Source organism: Lucilia sericata, unplaced genomic scaffold (genome assembly GCF_015586225.1).
Source record: "Lucilia sericata isolate MDLA Ls3-8-SP2 unplaced genomic scaffold, ASM1558622v1 Contig000760F_arrow, whole genome shotgun sequence".
Taxonomy (NCBI): domain Eukaryota; kingdom Metazoa; phylum Arthropoda; class Insecta; order Diptera; family Calliphoridae; genus Lucilia; species Lucilia sericata.
This window is the reverse complement of record NW_023994757.1, coordinates 41,342-62,926: the sequence shown is the minus strand read 5'-3', so window position 1 is coordinate 62,926 and position 21,585 is coordinate 41,342. Positions and strand designations below refer to the sequence as shown.

Genomic DNA, 21,585 nt, shown 5'->3' with positions numbered 1-21,585 from the left:
AAGTGAACTAGAACTGAACTAGAACTGAACTAGAACTGAACTGAACTAGAACTGAACTAGAACTGAACTAGAACTGAACTAGAACTGAACTAGAACTGAACTGAACTAGAACTGAACTAGAACTGAACTAGAACTGAACTAGAACTGAACTGGAACTGAACTAGAACTGAACTAGAACTGAGCGAGAACTGAACTAGGACAGAATCAGAACTGAACTAGAACTAAACTCAAACTGAACTAGAACAGAAATACCCCTTTAGCCAAATCTTACAGTCTTCCCAAAATAGTTTTCATTCTTTTATGAGTCTCTGGTGCTGCTGCTGCCGTTTCACTGCTTTCAAATACATAAGTTTGTCGTCATCATTTCGTTCTGCCCGCCGAATATAAAAGACGCATTTGTCAGACAAATGGATGAATTTGTATTTAATCGCCTCTCTTTTATTGTTTCTTTTTTTACATTATTTGTTTCTATTGACGAGCATGTCTGAACGTGATTTTTTTTGTTTTCATTATTATTTCTTGGTTGTTGATGTTGGCCACTTTTCATTATATGATGCAGTTTTTCTTTTTCAAACTAATATAAAACTATAGGGGACTTGGATGGTGGTGGTGGCATTGGGAGAGAAGAAACAAAAAAATTTTCTTTGTTTTCTTTGTCGAATGAAACTCATTTCATTTGTCTTACGGTTCACAGTGGTTGGTCGTTCTGATCGCAAAATTTCGATTACGCAAACAAAATTAAAAATAATAAATTATTAAGTGAATAAAACAATAGCATTAATAAATAAATTATAATAAAATATATAAACACACTTGGGAAATAATAGAATACAATGACGAATTCCTCGAAATGTGCTGTGTGTGGTGTGCCGGCATCATTAAAATGCATGGCCTGCAAACAGGTGTATTACTGCGGTAAAGAGCATCAGAAAATTCATTGGAAAAAAGGTCACAAGGCCGAGTGTAAATGTTATGAGGTGAATATGTTCAAAACATTTAAATTAAAACAGTTGCAGACATAAGTGTTTAAACTATTTGTTAAAAGGAAAGAGACAGTTTTCAAATTCATTAATGTATTGTTAAATATAATAAAATTTTTGGCGCCTTGTGTTAATTATTTGCCTGACTAGCTTTTTTTTAATTAGTTTCTATATTAAACAAATTAGTGTGTTCACTTATTTTGCCAACTGTAGAAATGTTTAAAATTTTTGTGTGTTTTCAAAACTAATTACTTAACTGATTGACAGATTACTAAAAATGATGTGTTGGGGCGTCATATACGCGCCACACGTGACATTAAATTGGGTGAAGTAATTTTGCGTGAGCCTCCCCTCATCTATGGTCCCAAGGTTGCTAGTGCCCCCTTGTGTTTGGGTTGTCATCGTAAACTTACCCCGCCTGTGGGCAATTACTACAAGTGTAAAGGCTGTGCTTGGCCTTTATGTGGTCCGGATTGTGAGAAATCTGTTCATCACAAAGATGAATGTGCCTTAATGGCCTCACGCAAGTTTTCAGCTAAAATTGATTATAAACCCGCTCATGCCCAAAATGGCAAAAAAGAATCCGCCTATTGTGTCATCTTGCCCTTGCGCTGCATGCTTTTAAAGCAAAAAAATCCTGCTTTATATGAACAGTTTGCCGCTTTAGAAGATCATTTGCAAGAACGTCTAGATACGCCCCTATACAAGGTTTTAAGAGCCAATTTATTGACCTTTATCAAAACTATATTGGGTATGACGGATTGGAGTGAGGAAGAGATATTACGTGTGGCTGCTCGTTTAGATACAAATAGCTTTGAAGTACGTCAGACCATGGAAAATCGTAGAGTACGTGCCATTTATCCCTTGGCGGCTATGCTTTCACATGATTGTGTCTCCAATACTCGCCACACTTTCGATGAACAGATGAATATAATATTTATAGCTAAGAAGCCCATAGCTAAGGGTGATATCATTTGTACTTCCTACACTCAACCCTTGAAAAGTACTTTGATGAGAAGAGAACATTTGGCTCAGGCGAAATGTTTCGATTGTACTTGTAAAAGATGTCAAGATCCCACGGAGCTGAATCTGTTTGTGGGCGCAGTACTGTGTCATAAATGTAAAGTGGGAAAGGTGAGTAATTAATAAAGGAAAAGTTACACACTTCCACAAAGACTTAATTTTCCAACAGAAAACTTTATTCGCTTTTGTTGTTTCTCCTTTATTCAGATAATTTCCACAAATCCCATGGATAATTCGGCCGTTTGGCGCTGTCAATTATGCCCTCATCAGTTGCCGGCTAAACAAATCAATTTGGGTAATATGGCCATGTTAAAAGAGATTGAAGCTTTAGATAAAACTTCGGTCAAAGCATTTGAAGATTTTCTGCACAGGTACCGTGATATATTGCATGAAAAGAACACACATGTTTTGCAGGTGAAATATGCTTTGACCCAGTTGTATGGCAATGCACCAGGATTTACTTTACCGGGTAAATATTAGAAAAAGGATTTCATTAAAATAAACTAAAATCTTTTATACAAAAAACTTACAGAAATGAATGATGCTGCTATTAAGCGCAAAATTGATCTCTGTCAAGAACTTTTGGAAGTTGCAGAAGTTCTAGATGGTGGCTGGAGTATATTTAGAGGTAATCTATTGCTGGATTTACAAGAGGCCATGTTTGTGCAAACTAAACGGGAGTTCTTAAATGGTTTGCTAACACAAGCGGCTACACAGGTAAGAACAACGAACAAATCTTTAAAATTCCATTAATATCTATAAGAAGAAATGTTTTATTAATTATTTTTATAGCAGTTTATACATTTTTATTTTAACTTTGTTTGTGTGTTATTATTTTTTAGGAAAAATTCTTGGAATCTATGCAATTGCTAAAGGAAGCTATTGACATTATGAAACTGGAGCCCGATATGAAACAAACCTTAAATGAACGCACTCAACTATTGGCTAGGGAACTGGAAATGGAGGAATCCAATGGAGGAACTTAATTATTAAAAGACTGTTATACATTTTGTTGGTTATTTTTGTTTTTTGCTTAATTTTTCAGCAACTTTTTAAAAATGTATTAGGAAATATTGGTATTTATAATTAAAAGTAGTGGATTTTGTTAAAATTAACAAATAGTTATTAATAAATTAATAAAATTGGTTAAAATAAACTTATTTAATACTTTTGTTATTAAAATTGTTAAAATAAACTCGTTTTAAATAAATATAAACAACTAGATGCAAATGTAAATAAACAAAATGACGGTATTTTTGTTGTAAAGTGTGTGTTAATGAGATGTCAATGAATGGCAATATTGTTGTGTTTAAAGAAGAAAAACTTGGCAGCATTGTTTTTTTAATAAACACCGACTGAAAGTACAACAAATTGTTTATAAAGGTGGTAGAATTTCAACAACATTAAAAAAAATAAATATAACATAATAATAGAAGTTAATACCATATATTTTTATCAAGAAAATATTAAAAAAGTGATTAATAAACAATTAAATAACAATTTGAAAAGTAAACAATGCAACGGTACATTTATTATTGTTTTTATTAATATAAATGGCAACATTGTTCGTGTTGTGAGAAGAAAAACTTGGCTTCACTTTTTCTTATAGACCAGCTGTTTAGTACAACAATTTTTTTCAACCAACAGCAAGCTAGTGAAAATAAACAGAAAACGTTTATAATTATTTTAGTGAAAAAATAAAGAAAAATAATTAAAATTTATTAATTTCCATATAAAAAACTAAAAAATGTCAAATGTAACAGCAGCGGTTATAGCTAATCGCAATAAAAAACATTTCTTGGGAGTTCCCGCGCCTTTAGGCTATGTGGCTGGCGTCGGTCGTGGGTAAGTTGAAAAAATGTCTTGTTTTTCTATACTCAAATATAAACTAATAAATATTTTGTTTTATAGTGCTACAGGTTTTACCACACGTTCTGATATTGGTCCTGCCCGCGATGCCAATGATGTTTCCGATGATCGTCATGCTCCACCAGCGGCCAAACGCAAAAAGAAGGATGAGGAAGAAGAGGAGGATGAAGACTTGAATGATTCTAATTATGATGAATTTAGTGGTTACAGTGGTTCTTTATTCTCTAAAGATCCTTATGATAAGGATGATGAGGAGGCGGATGCTATTTATGATTCCATTGACAAGCGTATGGATGAAAAACGTAAGGAGTATAGAGATCGTCGTCTCAGGGAAGATTTAGAAAGATATCGTCAAGAGAGGTTAGTTTTTTTGTTAAAATTATCTTTTTTCAAAAAATTTTCTTTAAATTTCCTTTTGGACCTCCTTATAACCTGTTATCTTCTTCTGCATTTTTAACCACTCCTTCCCAGACCCAAAATTCAACAACAGTTTTCGGACTTAAAACGTTCTTTATCCAACGTTACCGCCGAAGAATGGTCTAACATACCCGAAGTGGGAGACAGTCGTAATAGGAAACAACGTAATGCCAGAGCTGAAAAATTCACTCCTCTACCCGATAGCGTATTGGCTAGAAATCTAGGAGGAGAATCTTCTTCTACCATAGATCCTTCCTCTGGTTTGGCATCAATGGTGCCCGGAGTAGCTACACCGGGCATGTTAACACCTACTGGAGATTTAGATTTGCGTAAAATAGGTCAGGCTCGTAATACTCTTATGAATGTCAAACTGTCCCAAGTTTCTGATTCGGTAACCGGTCAGACGGTAGTAGATCCCAAGGGTTATCTTACCGATTTGCAGAGTATGATTCCTACTTATGGTGGTGATATTAATGATATAAAGAAAGCTCGTCTTTTGCTTAAGAGTGTAAGAGAAACTAATCCCAATCATCCGCCCGCTTGGATTGCCTCAGCTCGTTTAGAGGAGGTTACTGGTAAGGTGCAAATGGCTCGTAATTTGATTATGCGCGGTTGTGAGATAAATCCCCAATCAGAAGATTTATGGCTAGAAGCAGCTCGTTTACAGCCCATAGATACCGCTAAAGCGGTCATTGCCCAGGCTGCACGACATATACCCACTTCGGTCCGTATTTGGATAAAGGCCGCCGATTTAGAAACTGAAACTAAAGCCAAAAGAAGAGTTTACCGCAAGGCTTTGGAGCATATTCCCAATTCGGTTAGATTATGGAAGGCTGCTGTGGAATTGGAAAATCCTGATGATGCTAGAATTCTATTATCTCGAGCTGTAGAGTGTTGTAACACTAGTGTGGAATTGTGGTTGGCTTTGGCTCGTCTTGAGACATATGAAAATGCTCGTAAGGTTCTGAATAAGGCTCGCGAAAATATACCCACTGATAGGCAAATTTGGACTACGGCCGCCAAACTGGAAGAGGCCAATGGTAATATACACATGGTGGAAAAGATTATAGATCGTTCTTTGACCTCTTTGGCGGCCAATGGTGTAGAAATTAACAGAGAACATTGGTTCCAAGAGGCCATAGAAGCAGAGAAATCAGGAGCTGTTAATTGCTGTCAGGCTATTATCAAGGCGGTCATAGGTGTAAGTGTGGAGGAAGAAGATCGTAAACAAACCTGGATGGATGATGCCGATTTTGTAAGTATAGAAATAAATTTGTATAACTGTCAACTAATACAGTATTTTTCTTTTCAGTGCGCTAAGGAAAACGCTTTCGAATGCGCTAGAGCTGTTTATGCTCATGCTTTGCAGATATTCCCCTCTAAGAAGAGTATTTGGTTGAGGGCCGCCTATTTCGAAAAGAATCATGGTACCCGCGAGTCTTTGGAAGCTTTGCTACAACGTGCTGTGGCTCATTGTCCCAAATCGGAGGTCTTATGGCTTATGGGTGCCAAATCCAAATGGTTGGCTGGTGATGTACCCGCTGCCAGAGGTATTCTGTCCCTGGCTTTCCAGGCTAATCCCAATTCCGAAGATATTTGGTTGGCTGCTGTTAAATTGGAATCCGAAAATGCTGAATATGAACGTGCTAGGCGTTTGCTGGCTAAGGCCAGAGGTTCTGCTCCCACACCTAGAGTAATGATGAAATCGGCTCGTTTAGAATGGGCTTTAGACCGCTTGGATGAGGCCTCACGTCTGCTAGATGAAGCAGTAGAAGTTTTCCCTGATTTCCCCAAATTATGGATGATGAAGGGTCAAATAGAAGAGCAACAAAGACGTTTGGAAGAGGCAGCCGCCACCTATAATCTAGGCATCAAAAAATGTCCTACTTCTATACCCCTGTGGTTGCTATCGGCTAATCTAGAAGAACGTAAGGGAGTATTAACCAAGGCTAGATCTATCTTAGAAAGAGGACGTTTGCGCAATCCTAAGACACCCATTTTATGGCTAGAAGCCATACGTGTGGAACTGAGAGCTGGTTTAAAGGAAATAGCCAGCACTATGATGGCTAGAGCTTTACAGGAATGTCCCAATTCGGGTGAACTATGGGCAGAAGCCATATTCATGGAATCTAAACCACAAAGAAAAACCAAATCGGTAGATGCTTTAAAGAAATGTGAACATGATCCTCATGTTTTGCTAGCAGTATCCAAACTTTTCTGGTCTGAACATAAATTCTCCAAATGCCGGGATTGGTTTAATCGCACAGTAAGTTTGTTGTAACAGCAAATACTTTTAGTTAGGATCTAAATCTTAATATTTAAATTATCTCTATTTCTAGGTTAAAATCGATCCCGATTTGGGTGATGCCTGGGCTTATTTCTATAAATTTGAATTGCTGCATGGCACCGAAACCCAACAGCAAGAGGTTTTAGAACGTTGTATAGCCTCGGAGCCTAAACATGGCGAAGCCTGGTGTAGTGTTAGTAAGAATATTAAAAACTGGTGTTTTAAGACTCCAGATATTTTAAAGGCCGTCGTTAAGGAGATATCTATACCCATTTAAAACAACTAATTTTTTTCAACAATTAATATAAACAACAACAAAAATAAACAAAGAATTTTTAAAATTTGCCAGTAAAATTTTCCAAAACAAATCACAAACTAATAATAGAATAAGTGTTTTCTTCGCCTATCAGAATGGATTTGATTGTGTGATTGATTTTAAAAAGCAAGATTCCTAAAATGCTGATGCTGATTTCAGAGACATAATTGTAAATTAGTTTCCAAAGTTGGCAGAAGATTTTAAATGTAAGTTTTAAGAACTTTAAATTTGTAGTTTGGAATAGTAGTTTTGAAAAAAAGAATCAAGATTTACTTTAAACTGAAAAAGTTAATAAATTTTCCCCAAGCTGACTTTTTCCTTATAAAGCTTTTTTAGAAAATCCTTTTTTCATACAAAAAAAAAAAAACATTTTTTAAAAAAGCTTTTTTTCAAAAACTTAAAGCTTTTAACAAAGCTGTTTTGATACACAGCTTTTTTAGAAATATTTTGTTTACACATTATTTTTTAAAAAAGCTTTTATCATAAAAAACTTTTTTACAAAAGGCTTTTTGTATCAAAACCCTTTTTCTTAAAAAACTTATTTTCAGTTTCAAAAATTTTTCATAAAAGGCTTTTTATGGAAATTTTTTTTATATAAAAGCTTTTTCATAGTTAACCTTTTTGTACAAAAAGCTTGTTTTTAGTCATTTCAAAAAAAAAAAAAAAAACATTAGAAAAATTTTCACAAAAAGCTTTGTCACAAATATTTCCATAAAATAACTTTCAATAGAAGGTGTTGTCATCACCAAAAGCTTTTTCATTTAAATTTTTTTAAGAGAAAGCTTTTCACATAAAAGTTTATTTAAGAAACCTTTTTCAGTAGAAAGATTTTCTAATAAAAAGCTTTTTATAGAGAAAACTTTTACTTTTTCCTGAAGAAACTTTTTTATAGATTTTTTTACTAAAAATTTGTTAGAAAAAAGCCTTTTTTACAGAAAAACCCTTCACTTTTTCAGAAGAAACTTTTTTTTATAAAAAGTTTTTTTTACTAAAAACTTAGAAAATAGAATTTTATAAAAAGATCTTTTTTAGAAAAAGCTTATCTTCATAAAAATATTTTTTTTAGAAAAAGCTTATTTTCACAAAAAGCCTTTTTAGAAAAAGCTTATTTTCACAAAAAGCTTTTTTTTACAAATATTTGTCTATAAAATAGTTTTTTTTGCTAGAAAGTGTTTTCACAAAAAGCCTTTTAAAGTTTTTCGAATAAAAGTTCTTTCATATAAAAGCTTAAATTTCATAAAAAACTTTTTCAGTAGAAAGTTTTTTCCATACAGTTTTAAAAAAAAGCATTTTTCTTATAAATTTTTTATTTATTTTCACAAATCTTTTTCCATAAAATTTTTCTAAAAAAAGCTTTTTTGGCTAGAAATTGTTTTCACAAAAATCCTTTTAAGCTTTTTTAGACAAAAATTGAAATTTACAAAAAAGCTTTTTTTACTTTTTTACAAAAAAGCTTTTTTCATTTTTTCTAGAAAAAGCTTTTTTTATATAAAACGTTTATTTATTTTCCAAAAAAAAATTTTTTTAGAAAAAGCTTTTTCTCAAATCTTTTTCCATGAAATTTTTCATAAAAAGCTTTTTTAATTTTACATATAACTAAACTTCACCCAGTAACATTTTATTCCAAAAGCTTCATTAAGTAAAATACATTTCAAAATCTGTTAATTCCTTCGTTTCACAAATTCATTTCTTCACAAATTTCCATAATTTAAACGAATGCTTCAACAGCAACTCGGCACAAAATACCACGCCAGCAAATAAAGAACCAAAACCAAATATGGCCAAAGCATAACGACACTCGGTTATGCCTATGGAAACAAAACCGCCCATACCACTCTCACATTTGGGTTTTTGAGGAAACCATTTGCGATCTTCACGATTCATAAGACCCACCTCACGTTGCCATCTTAATCTAAAAGAAATAAACAAGATAATAATCTATATCCCTTTCCATAATAAAAAACTTACTGTCTTCTAAATAGTTCCTTGTAGGGAAAGTTTTTACGCGTAGGTATGGATATCATGGGCAACTGAAAAGGCTCTAAAGACTTAAGGCCGCATTTTTCCGGTTCACTAAAAGTATTGCTGATAATTTGATAGCCCGTATGAAGTTCCACTTGATAGGCAAACATACCCGAACGCATTTTCTGTATACCTATAGTAGGTCTCATATAAATACTATCCCCCTTGGGAGCAATTTTCTTGTGATACAAAAGATTTGTAACAGGATCAGTAGATTCCTTAAGTGATAAGTAGTTTAGTATTTATTAGCAAGTGTTTTGTTTAAAGCTAACTTACAGTAAAATATATTTTATTATAGACTGTATCCTGTACACCAATTTCCAAGGGAGATTGACTTAAATCCTTTAAAGTATGTATAGCTTCCGAAGGACTTTGCAATAGAGCCACAATATTAGCAGAAAATGAGGTAAACAAAAATAAAGTAGCCACAAAAGTGGTAAAAATTATAATACGAGCCGAACAATTACCCACCGCCACATAAAAACCCTGCTGGCACATGGCACCCCAAACAAAAACAGCACAATCCAAATAATCCATTTGATGGTTATACGGAGAAAATAATAACTCCAAAGCAAATAGACAAATGGTAACAATAACTAAAACTACCAAAGAAATCCAAACATCATTCTCAAAAGGCATGGCAAATATATTGGCCACTGCTGACAAAGGAGGCTGTCTAAACATAACGCCAGCGCGAACACGAAAAGTTTCCGCCACAAAATCACATAAAGCCATACGATCCAAACGCATAAAAATGGCCAATTGAGCAAAATCCATTTCATAACGTTGAAATTGACCCATAAGACCATCAAAAGAACCATTGGGTTGATGCCAGCCATAGTTGTCGGTTTGGTGAGTATTAAAACTAAATTAAAAAGTAGTTAGAAAGTTTTTATAATTTATAAAATGTAAGAAAATTGAAACACCTACTGCATATTTAATTGATTGGCCAGTTCTATGGTCAAACGATTGTTAACCTTGGAAATGGTATCAATATGACGCATACTCAAATCTTCTATATTGGTAAACATATCGGGAAAGGCTATTACCATGGCGGTATTAAAAGTTATATTCTCCAAATTCTCTCTTAAAGATATTACCGAACCATAGTTTTTTAAGGCTTTTAACATATTTTTAACTTCGTTAAAATTCTGTAGCACAAAATTAAGTTTGAGTGGCTTAAAGGCGGCTACTTTATAAACATCCAAAAGGGAATATCTTCCTTTCTCTGGATCTTTTACTAAAACTTTAACTTCTCCATCGGGGGGTAAAAATATATCCTCATCATTTAGTGCTGTCAAATCCGAGAAATGTTTGGTTGTCAATAGCCAAAATTTATTAGTTGTAAAATAATTATTTTCCGAGGCAGCAGACCATCGTAAAACATTCAAACCACAGGGAGTATTGAAATCCATTAATAGCACACCCGTTTTATGAGCCAAAGGTTCTAATTTAAACTTTAAAGGACGACGATAAGTGTCATTTGAAAAAACTTTAAATGTATTAGCAGGACCATATAAGGGTGGCTCAGGCATTTCCTGTAAATAATCCCTACCCCACCAAACATGCAGCAGCATGTTGTGTTTTAAGAAAAACCAGGCCAAAGAGGAAAGTTTAAGAGCTTTAACACAAAATCAAACAGTAATATTTAATTATCTTGGAAATAATTTATATTTACTTGAAGTTTCATTTGAAGGACATCTTATAATGTTCAAACTATGTACTCCATGATAACGAAAATATGCCAGCATAATGTCTTGCATTAAAACACTTTTTCCTACCCCTTGCAACTCTTGATTGCTGTTATCATTAACAGATGATTTAACAGCTAAAACTTGATCACATTGTTTAACTTTATTTAACACATAAAGTAGCAATGTTGCTTTTAAAAGCATTAGCAATTGCATCGTTTGTATTTTGGCAATATTTCTTGTTATCCTTTATCAAGCGTATTTCCTGTGCTGTTCGTGTTAATCTTTTCACCACAATCTTAACTTGTCTTTGGTTTTCTTTGGCTTTTTATAAGCAGCACACTCTATTGCATGTTAGGTTTTTGCTTTACATCCCCCCCCTCCTATAGCCAGCACATGGTTTCCGTTATTTTGCCAGCAATTATGGGACAACACGTTCATTTACGCACGCAGCACAATTGCAGTCAAGGTAAATACATAGTTGTTGAAATGCTTGTAATGTTCACTATCATCGTATTAAAGGAAATTGCCAAATTAAGTTGTTAGATAAAGTGTAAGGCGATATAATAAGAAACAAAAAAAATTATAATGATCATTTTGCTAAGAACTAAGGAATTATGGTTTTTTGTAAAGTGAAGTGTAGAAGACTTAAAAAGTACTATATCTAAACAAAAGTAAACTGAAAATAAAAAGAAAAAATCAAGCTTTGCCTGTAAAACGAAAAAAGTGTAGTCCGTGAAACATTTGTAATTAAACAACAACATGCTTTATTAACCATTAAAAGCTCATCAAAGTAAATTGTGATTGAAATGTTTGCTGTCATGGCGTTAAAGGAAATTACCAATTCAAAGTTGTAAAGTAAAACGAGAAATAAAAAGAAAAAAATGTATTGAATGTTTGGAGAAATGGAGAAAACTATGGCCTTTCTAAAAGGAACTTAAGATAAAGTTATGTCTTTGTTAAAGTGCTTCAAATGATTCTTAGTGTGGAAAAGTAAAATAGAAATAAAAAGAAAAAATTTGCAGATGGATTTGAAAAAAAGGAAAAGGTGGTCTGACGAATTACAGACTTATGTCTAAATATAGCTCTCACATTCGCAAAGCAGAATGGTTGGAATATTCAGAAGTAACACATCGAGGGATATTTTTAAATCAAAATATTGAACAAAGTAAAATAAGAAATAAAAAGAAAAAAGATGTAAATTTCACAAAATCTTAAAGTTATGATATTTTAACGATAAGAAGAATCATCACTGGATATGGAGTATAGCAAACCTGAATTAGCAGAGATTGACAGTCCAAATTGTAAAGTAAGATATGAAATAAAAAGAAAAAATTGGATAAACACTACGCCAAAACCTAAAGGAAAACTATGAAGATCAAAGAAATGAAGTGTATCTATCTCACTTTACTATAATCCTATCAGGATCGAAGGAATTAATAATAATTATACTCTGCAACTCATCATCTTACGTATCCAGTCAATCAGGAACGATGAATCCGTAGTCGCAAGTATGGTGTCAAATTTTAAAGTTTATTTAATAATTTCTGGTGTATTTATACTAAATAAAGCATACTGAAGATATCTTCTACTACATTGTGCATTTGATGATGTATATTTTTTAAAGATTAATCTATTTCAAAAACTTCTTCACAAGCAATTCACAGCCCAGGGCGATCAAAGCAAATAGACAACCCCAACCTAAAACAGCCCAAGCATAACGGCACTCCTTTAAACCAATCGAAACAAAACGGCCCAAACCTTCACATTTGGGTCTTTGGGTAAACCATTTCATTTCTTCACGATTCATAAGACCCACCTCACGTTGCCATCTTAATCTATAAAAAAGAAAAAAGGCAGTTAGCTTGGGGATTTAGATTTCCTTAAAAGCAATACTTACTGTCTCCTAAATAACTCCTTATAGGGAAAATTCTTGCGTGTAGGCACTGCTATCATGGGTAATTTATAAGGTTCCATTTCCTTAAGACCACATTTCTCTGGTTCACTAAAAGTATCGCTTATAATTTGATAGCCAGTTTGTAGCTCCACTTGAAAGGCAAAGGTTTCATAGCGCATTTTGTTAATGCCAGCTGCGGGACTCATATATATACTCTCACCTTTGGGTAAAATTTTCTTGCGATACAAATATCTAGTCACCGGATCAGTAGATTCCTTTTAAGCACAAAGAAAGTTATATTTTAAACTTATATAAATAATTAAACTTACATTCAGAAACACTCTATTGTATACCGTATCCATTACCCCTAGTTCCAAAGAAGAATGACTCAAATCACTTAAAGTACGTATGGCTTCTGAAGGACTTTGTAATAAAGCCACTATATTGGCAGAAAAAGAAATAAACAGAAATAAGGTGGCCACGAAAGTGGTGAAAATTATAATACGAGCTGAAAGATTAGAAACCGAACCATAGAAACCCTGTTGACACATAGCACCCCAAACAAAGATGGCACAATCCCAGTAATGCATTTCATGGGTATGCGGTGACAAAGCCAATTCCAAGGCGAATACACAAATTGTAACCACTACCAATATAATCAAACAAATCCATACCTTAATATCAAAGGGCATGGTAAAAATATTGGCCACCGAGGACAAAGGAGGCTGTCTAAACATTATACCCGCTCTTATGCGAAAAGTTTCTACTAGAAAATTACACACTTTAGTGCGATCTAAACGCATGAAAAAAGCCATTTGGCCAAAATCCAATTCATAACGTTGAAAACGACCCATTAAACCACTAAAAGAGCCATTGGGTTTATGCCAGCCATAGTTGTCAGTTTGATAAGTATTAAATCTGTAAAGGAAAAATAAAGAAAATTAAAAATTTTAAGCTACAAAACTGATCTAACCTCAAATTTAATTTCCTGGCCATATCCACCACTAAACGATTAGTAACCTTGGCCATGGTGTCAATATGTCTTAAAGATAAATCTTCTATATCGGTAAACATATCGGGAAAATTGATCACTAAACCGGTATTAAAAACAATACCCTCCAAATCTTCTCTCAGGGAAATAACAGAACCATAGGAACTTAAAGCTTTGCTCATTTCCTGTACATCCGAAAAGTTTCCCACTACAATGTTATGCTTTAAAGGTTTAAAGGCTGCAACTTTATAGACATCCACTAGAGAAAATCTCTTATTTACTTCCTCTACTAAAACTTTTACTTCACTATCGGGTGGCAAGAAAATATCCTCATCTTCTAAAGCCTTTAAATCTGCGATATCTTTTGTTATCAGCAACCAAAAGCTATTGGTTTTGAAATAGTTATTTTCCGAGGCAGCCGACCAACGTAAAACATTCAAAGCACAGGGTGTATTGAAATCCATCAAAATTACTCCCGTTTTATGGGCCAAAGGTTCGAGCTTAAGTTTTAAAGGACGTCGATGGGTATCATTTTTAATCTCACGAAAAGTTATAGGTGGACCAAACACCTCACGCTTGGGCATTTCGGATAAATAATCCTCACCCGACCAAACACGTACTGGTAGATTATGTTCCATATAAAATAAAACTATTGATGAAATTTTTGGAGCTGAAATTTTAATAACTTCTTTAACAACTGGAAAACTGGAAAGTTTACTCCCTTTAATACCTGTGTTTTCAGCCGGACATACTATCAAGTTTAAACTGCGTACACCATGGTATTGAAAATATGCCAAAGTTATGTTTTTAACAGAATCCTTTTTCAAATTTCTTACTGATGTCAACCACTTATTGTTGCCTTTATTATTATTACAATTGTCTTCCACACTTTTAGCCACATAAAATAGCAATGCTATTGCTATAATTAGCAATTTCATTGTTTTTATTTTGTATCACTTTTTTATCAGTTATATTTCCTGCTTAACTTCTGCTGCTAGTTTGCCATCTATTCTGTCTTGTGTTTTGGTTTTTATAGCGTATTTTTCCCACCCCTTTTCTAAAGTCTTATAAAATTTAGGAAACAACCGTTAAACAACATGTAATAGGTGATTATTTGTTGAAAATTATTTTAATATTCAATTGCTTCCTTGTTTTAAAGGAAATTGTCGTATTAAGTTGTTAAAGTGAAAATTTGTTATAGAAAAATTATAGCAACAGAATTTTTGATTTGTCTGAAAAATATATTATACATATTGGTACTTACTTGCGGTTGGAGTCTAGAAAAAATTCGGTAATCGAGTCTATGGTCGAGACTACATACCGTGAGGAGTATAATCGAGTCCTGGTCGTGTCTTTATTTCGAGTACAAATTCGAGTTTATTGAGTCTGTTCTCGAGATTGAAGTTGAGTCTACAATCGATTCCGTAGTCGAATCTGTAGTCGAGATATAGAAGAGTCTATAATTTCGAATATAATCGAGTATATATATAGTATAAACTGTAGTCAGGTCAATAGTCCAGATCAGTCTATAGTCCAGACTATAGTTGAGGCTATAGTCCAGACTATAGTTGAGTCTATAGTCCTGACTATAGTTGAGTCTATAGTCCAGACTATGTCGAGTATATATATAGTATAAACTGTAGTCAGGTCTATAGTCCAGATCAGTCAATAGTCCAGATCAGTCTATAGTCCAGATCAGTCTATAGTCCAGACTATGTCGAGTCTATAGTCTGGACTAAAGTTGAGCCTATAGTCCAGACTATGTCAGATCTATAGTCCAGACTATGTCAGGTCTATAGTTCAGACTATAGTCTAGTCTATAGTCCAGACTATAGTCTAGTCTATAGTCCAGACTATAGTCTAGTCTATAGTCCAGACTATAGTCTAGTCTATAGTCCAGACTATAGTCTAGTCTATAGTCCAGACTATAGTCGAGTCTATAGTCCAGACTATAGTCGAGTCTATAGTCCAGACTATAGTCGAGTCTACAGTCCAGACTATAGTCGTGTCTATAGTCCAGACTATAGTCGAGTCTATAGTCCAGACTATAGTCGAGTCTATAGTCCAGACTATAGTCGAGTCTATAGTCCAGACTATAGTCGAGTCTATAGTTCAGACTATAGTCGAGTCTATAGTCCAGACTATAGTTGAGGCTATAGTCCAGACTATAGTTGAGTCTATAGTCCTGACTATAGTTGAGTCTATAGTCCTGACTATAGTTGAGTCTATAGTCCAGACTATGTCGAGTCTATAGTCCAGACTATGTCGAGTCTATAGTCTAGACTAAAGTTGAGCCTATAGTCCAGACTATGTCAGATCTATAGTCCAGACTATGTCAGGTATATAGTTCAGACTATAGTCTAGTCTATAGTCCAGACTATAATCGAGTCTATAGTTCAGACTATAGTCGAGTCTATAGTCCAGACTATAGTCGATTCTATAGTCCAGACTATAGTCGAGTCTATAGTCCAGACTATAGTCGAGTCTATAGTCCAGACTATAGTCGAGTCTATAGTCCAGACTATAGTCGAGTCTATAGTCCAGACAATAGTCGAGCCTATAGTCCAGACTATAGTCGAGTCTATAGTGCAGACTATAATCGAGTCTATAGTCCAGACTATAGCAGAGTCTAAAGGCCAGACTATAGCAGAGTCTATAGGCCAGACTATAGCAGAGTCTATAGGCCAGACTATAGACGAGTCTATAGGCCAGATTATAGTCAAGTCTATTATCGAATCTGAAGTTGAATCTACAGTCAAGTCTATAGTTGAGACTGTAGTCCACATTATTAGTCGAACTAAAGTCTGCAGCCAAGACTTATTTGAGTCTTTAGTCAAGTATATAGTGGAGACTATAGTTCAGTCTACAGTCGAGCTTATGGTCTAGTCTATTGTCGAGCTTATAATCGAGTCTCTAGTCGAGCTTATAATCGAGTCTATAGTCGAGTCTATAGTCGAGTCTATAGTCGAGTCTATAGTCGAGTCTATAGTCGAGTCTATAGTCCAGTCTATATTGGAGTCTATAGTTGAGTCTATAGTCGAGTCTATAGTCCAGTCTATAGTCGAGTCTATGATTGAGTTTATATTCGAGTCTATGGTCGAGTCTATAGTTTTTAATCTTGTCTGTAGTTGAATCCGCATTATAGTTGAACATTTATTCTGTCTATAGTCGAGTATATAGTTGATTCTATAGTCGGTTCTATTGTCGATTCTATAGTAAAACTGTATACTTCTATATATAATGCAGTTTGATGTCGAGGTTATAGTCCAGTGTCTCGTAGCGTGTAGAATATTCAACTCGATCTCGATTTCGTTGAAATGCCAGGCTTCATCTAGCTTAGGTCATGTACTTTTCTTTTTATTTAAATTTTCAAACTTCTAGCCATTAAACTAGCTCCAACAAAATTGCCTCCCAGCAAATTAAGCCTTTTTTTTTACAAAATTGAATTTATAACTGCCACAGAGTCACGCAATATATTGGAAATTTCAACACATTTAAAATAAAGTCAATATTTTTCATAAATCTTTTTTTATATTCAAATTTTTTATTGCATTTAATAACTGTGTTTAACTAAAGAAAAAATATAACAAAACAAAATGAATCCACATCACGTGCCATCAATTAAAATCGAAAACAAATAGAATTTGTAACGTTATAAAATCATTTTTTATTTGTTTGTTTTTTTTTATTATTATTGAATTGAATGAATATGAATGTTGATGTCCAGAGTCCATATTTTAGCATATCTGTGTGGGTTTGCAGTTTTTGTTACATTTGAGATTTGGCCTGACAACTGTGAAAAATATTGCAACCAATGATGCAAAATGGATGAGTGGTTGAAAGAGTAATGGTTGTTGTTCCCCTTTGAAATTAGGGTGCAGCAGATTGTTATTGTATTTTGTGTTTAAAATTTTGTAGATTTTTTAAGGTTTAAAATAGGCGGGAATGATTTGTAGTTTTTCCTAAAGTTTTGTGTTAAGTTTTCATATATTTTTTTGTTTGGGGGGGCGTCGTGGGCGAAGAAATCAGTGCCACCTTAATATGGTTTTCAGCTTGTAAATAGTTAAAATGCAATAGCTTTACTTTTGAAAAATTTATTTATTTTAAGCTTGTAAAGATCATCGATGCACACAATTTAGATTGGCTGGATTTGTGGCAATTAAAATCCCAAAAAATACTACTAGTAACAAAATTGCCAAGAATTTAATTAAAAAATGAAGTTAAACTAGATTTGAAGGGGATTTGCTAGTGAACAAAAAGGCTTTAAATTTGCTTAATTAAAACAGAACAAAAAATATCGAAAAGCAAAAACTTGATTTAAAGTTTTAAATACAAAAATATGCTTTACTAATACTTATACCAATAAAGTACAAAAAAAAAAAACTTTTTTTCTAATAAATAAATCTGAAAATATTTTGCTCAATATTAAGTGATTTTCCATATTCATATATACAGTTTCTTTCTATAGAACCCTATTTTCCCTACAATTTTTCTTAAACACATCTTACCCACCGCATCGATGTGTGAAATGACTTCATTAAAATACCAAGTACAAAAATAATGTTTGTCATCTGCTGGTTGTAATACTGTTGTTGTCCTCCCTCAAACATTTAGTACAGCAAGTAGCTTGTAATAGAATCTATTGTTATTTATGGTGATTCAAGCATAAAAAAGCCTTTAACAATATTTATGGTTAAATATCATGATAAAATTATAGAAAAAAAAAAATGCAAGGAAAAATAAATAAATTTAGATATAAAATAAATTACATGAAAAATAAACGGTACAAGTTTAAAAAAAAAAATAAATAATTTACATGAAAAAGAAAAAAAAAATCCAGGACATGAAGAGCAATATGATGTAGTAGACGGGTTCATAATATGATGGATAAATTTAAGATACAGACTATAGTCGAGTCTATAGTCCAGATTATAGTCGAGTCTATAGTCAGACTATAGTCGAGTCTATAGTCCAGACTATAGGCTAGTCTATAGTCCAGACTATAGTGAAGTCTATAGTTTATACTATAGTGTAGTCTATAGTTTAGACTTTAGTGTAGTCTATAGTTTAGACTATAGTCTAGTCTGTAGTCCAGACTATAGTCTAGTCTATAGTCCAGACTATAGTAGTCTATAGTAGCCTATAGTCCAGAATATAGTCCATATAGCCTATAGTCCAGTCTATAGTCCATACTGCAGTGTAGTCAATAGTCCAGACTATAGTATAGTCTTAGTCTAGTCTATATTCCAGCTAGTCGATTCTATAGCCCAGACTATAGACGATTCTATAGTCCAAACTATAGTCGAATCTATAGTCCAGACTATAGTTGAGTCTATAGTCCAGGCTATAGTCCAGTCTATAGTCAAGACTATAGTCTAGTATATAGTCCAGTTTATTGTCCAGACTATAGTCTAGTCTATAGTCCACACTATAGTCTAGTCTATAGTCGAGTCTATAGTACAGTCTATAGTCTGGTCTATAGTCTAGTCTATAGTCCTGTCTATAGTCCGGTCTTAGTCTAGACCATAGTCAAGTCTATAGTCCAGACTATAGTTAATGTGTAGTCCAGTCTATAGTCTAGTATTTAGTCCAGTTTAGTGTCCAGAATATAGTCTAGTCTATAGTCCAGACTGTAGTCGGCTATAATATAGACTATAGTCGTCTATGGTCTGGGCTATATTCTAGTCTGTAGTCCAGACTTTAGTATAGTCCATAATCAATACTATAGTCTTGTCTACAGTCCATACTATATTCAAGTCTATAGTCTATAGCAGGGTATAGTTTATTCTATTGTCCGGATTATAGTCTATAGTCCATATTCCAGTCGATTCTATAGTCTACATATCAGTCTAATATTTTCTACAACCATTTCTCTAATTACGATTATAATCTAGTCTAAAACTGAACTCCTCTAATGTACTTGTTCTGGCGCTTACATACTTAACACACTCAAACGTATGTACGTATGCATCCTGCCTGTGTTTGTTTAGGTCCTTAAGGGCATGATATGTAAGTACTCCTATGTATATGAATGTATGTTATTGACTTGTATAAGTAAATGTTAATATAATTTTTCTATGTTTCCATGTTTACATAAAAATAGATTGTAATGTTTCTTTTTTATAAAAGCCTGATTGAAATTTTGCCAATTTTTTTTTTGGAGGTTTTCTGTGCTTTTGTAATAACTTTTTAAATTAGAATTTTATAAGTCTTTTTAAAAGTTTTTAGCAGGGAGAAAAATTGTCATCATTTGCCTCATAATTTAAAGGACATATTTAATATTAAAGTAAAATTTTTTGACAAATTTATAAAGCTTGCAATTTTAAATTAATAAAAAATAAATTAGTTTTATCTGTTGCAAAGATGACCTTTTTAGTTTAATAAGCTCAACTCGATGACACAATATTTATTTATTAGTATTAGTAAAGAAAATTGTTGCATTTTATTTTATTATGTCCCTTAGACATAAAAAACAACTTTATTTTTTTTTTAACATCTTTGTCCCACAAATTTATTACTCAAATTTTTTATAACCTAGATTTATAGATTTCTTAATATAGACCAATAAAATCCCTGAAAAAAAGACAGTAGATTAAAATGATTTAGAGTATAATTTTATGACCCCAAGAAAATCTATAAGCTATATAAAAATATAAAGAATTTTATGTTAATTTAAATAACTCTAATCATGACTTGAATAACTCTCTTTAAACCAAATATTAATTTTATTATAGGAAATTTATTAAAAAAAAAATCAATTTATAAAATACACATAACAAGTTTAGATTTTTTTGTCTACTTTTGTACAGTTTTTTTCTTGTTATTTTGTAGTTGAAGTGCAATAACATGTGTCCGAAAGTGCTTTAGAATCAGTGTTTGTACGTGTGTTTATACGTTTAAATAAATCAAAATCTTTATTCTTTTATACAATTTCCTTCTTTCATTTTTACCAGTATAGGAGGGCGAACGTCAAAGGTTTTTATATCTGGTCTATAGCAGAGACTGTATTCTGGTCTATAGCAGAGACTGTATTCTGGTCTATAGTCGAGACTATAGTCTGGTCTATAGTCGAGACTATAGTCTGGACTATAGTCGGGTCTATAGTCGAGACTATAGTCTGGTCTATAGTCGAGACTATAGTCTGGTCTATAGTCGAGATTATAATCTGGTCTATAGTCGAGACTATAGTCTGGTCTATAGTCGAGACTATTGTCTGATCCATAGTGGGTCTACAGTCGAGACTATAGTCTAGTCTATAGTCGAGATTATAGTCTAGTCTATAGTCGAGATTATAGTCTAGTCTGTAGTCGAGACTATAGTCTAGTCTTTAGTCGAGACTATAGTCTAGTCTTTAGTCGACCCTATACTCTAGTCTATACTCGAGATTATAGTCTAGTCTGCAGTCTAGACAATAGTCTAGTCTATAGTAGAGAATATAGTCTATTCTATAGTCGAGACTATAGTCTATTCTATAGTCAAGACTATAGTCGAGACTATCGTCTAGTCTATAGTGGAGACTATAGTCTAGTCTATAGTCAAAACTATAGTCGAGACTATACTCTATTCTATAGTCGAGACTATAGTCTATTCTATAGTCGAGACTATAGCCTAGTCTATAGTCGAGACTATAGTCTAGTCTATAGTCGAGACTATAGTCTAGTCTATAGTCGAGACTATAGTCTAGTCTATAGTCGAGACTACAGTCTAGTCTGTAGTCTACTCTATAGTCGAGACTATAGTCTAGTCTATAGTCGAGACTATAGTCTAGTCTATAGTCGAGACTATAGTCAAGTCTATAGTCGAGACTATAGTCAAGTCTATAGTCGAGACTGTAGTCTAGTCAATAGTCGAGACTATAGTCTAGTCTATAGTAGAGACTATAGCCTAGTCAATAGTAGAGACAATAGTCTAGTCTATAGTTGAGATTATAGTCTAGTCTATAGTAGAGATTATGTTGTTGTCTATAGTCGAGACTATAGTCTAGTCTATGGTCGAGACTATAGTCTAGTATACAGTCGAGATTATAGTCTAGTCTATAGTAGAGATTATGGTGTTGTCTATAGTCGAGACTATAGTCTAGTCTATGGTCGAG

At 33.4% G+C, this 21,585-nt stretch overlaps 3 protein-coding genes and 1 pseudogene across 3 annotated transcripts; 2 read left to right on the top strand and 2 right to left on the bottom strand.

Moving 5' to 3' along the window:
* The first annotated feature begins 658 nt into the window (after positions 1-658).
* On the top strand, positions 659-3,160 carry LOC119607918 (SET domain-containing protein SmydA-8). Its single transcript, XM_037962062.1, has 5 exons — positions 659-977; positions 1,248-2,114; positions 2,211-2,472; positions 2,536-2,720; positions 2,846-3,160. The coding sequence occupies exons 1-5, from the start codon at positions 834-836 to the stop codon at positions 2,987-2,989; spliced, it is 1,602 nt and encodes a 533-aa protein (XP_037817990.1). The 5' UTR covers positions 659-833; the 3' UTR covers positions 2,990-3,160.
* A 463-nt stretch (positions 3,161-3,623) lies between these two features.
* On the top strand, positions 3,624-9,444 carry LOC119607910 (pre-mRNA-processing factor 6). The gene is made up of 6 exons (XM_037962051.1): positions 3,624-3,848; positions 3,915-4,232; positions 4,344-5,544; positions 5,602-6,555; positions 6,629-7,098; positions 9,213-9,444. Exons 1-5 carry the CDS (start codon positions 3,751-3,753, stop codon positions 6,851-6,853), a joined length of 2,796 nt encoding a protein of 931 aa, XP_037817979.1. The 5' UTR covers positions 3,624-3,750; the 3' UTR covers positions 6,854-7,098; positions 9,213-9,444.
* Positions 8,576-9,163, bottom strand: LOC119607919 (annotated as a pseudogene).
* LOC119607912 lies at positions 9,182-14,431 on the bottom strand. Its single transcript, XM_037962054.1, has 8 exons — positions 14,224-14,431; positions 13,476-14,163; positions 12,832-13,420; positions 12,506-12,777; positions 12,252-12,443; positions 10,593-10,714; positions 9,845-10,535; positions 9,182-9,779 (listed from the first exon to the last, which is right to left on the bottom strand). The coding sequence occupies exons 1-8, from the start codon at positions 14,429-14,431 to the stop codon at positions 9,182-9,184; spliced, it is 3,360 nt and encodes a 1,119-aa protein (XP_037817982.1).
* Between the last annotated feature and the right edge of the window lie 7,154 nt (positions 14,432-21,585).

Coding starts and splice junctions, on each gene's coding strand:
- LOC119607910 (XM_037962051.1), top strand. CDS start 3,751: ATGTCAAATGTAACAGCAGCGGTTATAGCTAATCGCAATAAAAAACAT. Junction 3,849..3,914: donor GTGGCTGGCGTCGGTCGTGG/GTAAGTTGAAAA, acceptor TTTGTTTTATAG/TGCTACAGGTTTTACCACAC. Junction 6,556..6,628: donor GGGATTGGTTTAATCGCACA/GTAAGTTTGTTG, acceptor CTCTATTTCTAG/GTTAAAATCGATCCCGATTT.
- LOC119607918 (XM_037962062.1), top strand. CDS start 834: ATGACGAATTCCTCGAAATGTGCTGTGTGTGGTGTGCCGGCATCATTA. Junction 978..1,247: donor CCGAGTGTAAATGTTATGAG/GTGAATATGTTC, acceptor ACTGATTGACAG/ATTACTAAAAATGATGTGTT. Junction 2,473..2,535: donor ACCAGGATTTACTTTACCGG/GTAAATATTAGA, acceptor AAAAACTTACAG/AAATGAATGATGCTGCTATT.
- LOC119607912 (XM_037962054.1), bottom strand. CDS start 14,431: ATGAAATTGCTAATTATAGCAATAGCATTGCTATTTTATGTGGCTAAA. Junction 13,421..13,475: donor GCCAGGAAATTAAATTTGAG/GTTAGATCAGTT, acceptor TTTCCTTTACAG/ATTTAATACTTATCAAACTG. Junction 9,780..9,844: donor GCCAATCAATTAAATATGCA/GTAGGTGTTTCA, acceptor TTTTTAATTTAG/TTTTAATACTCACCAAACCG.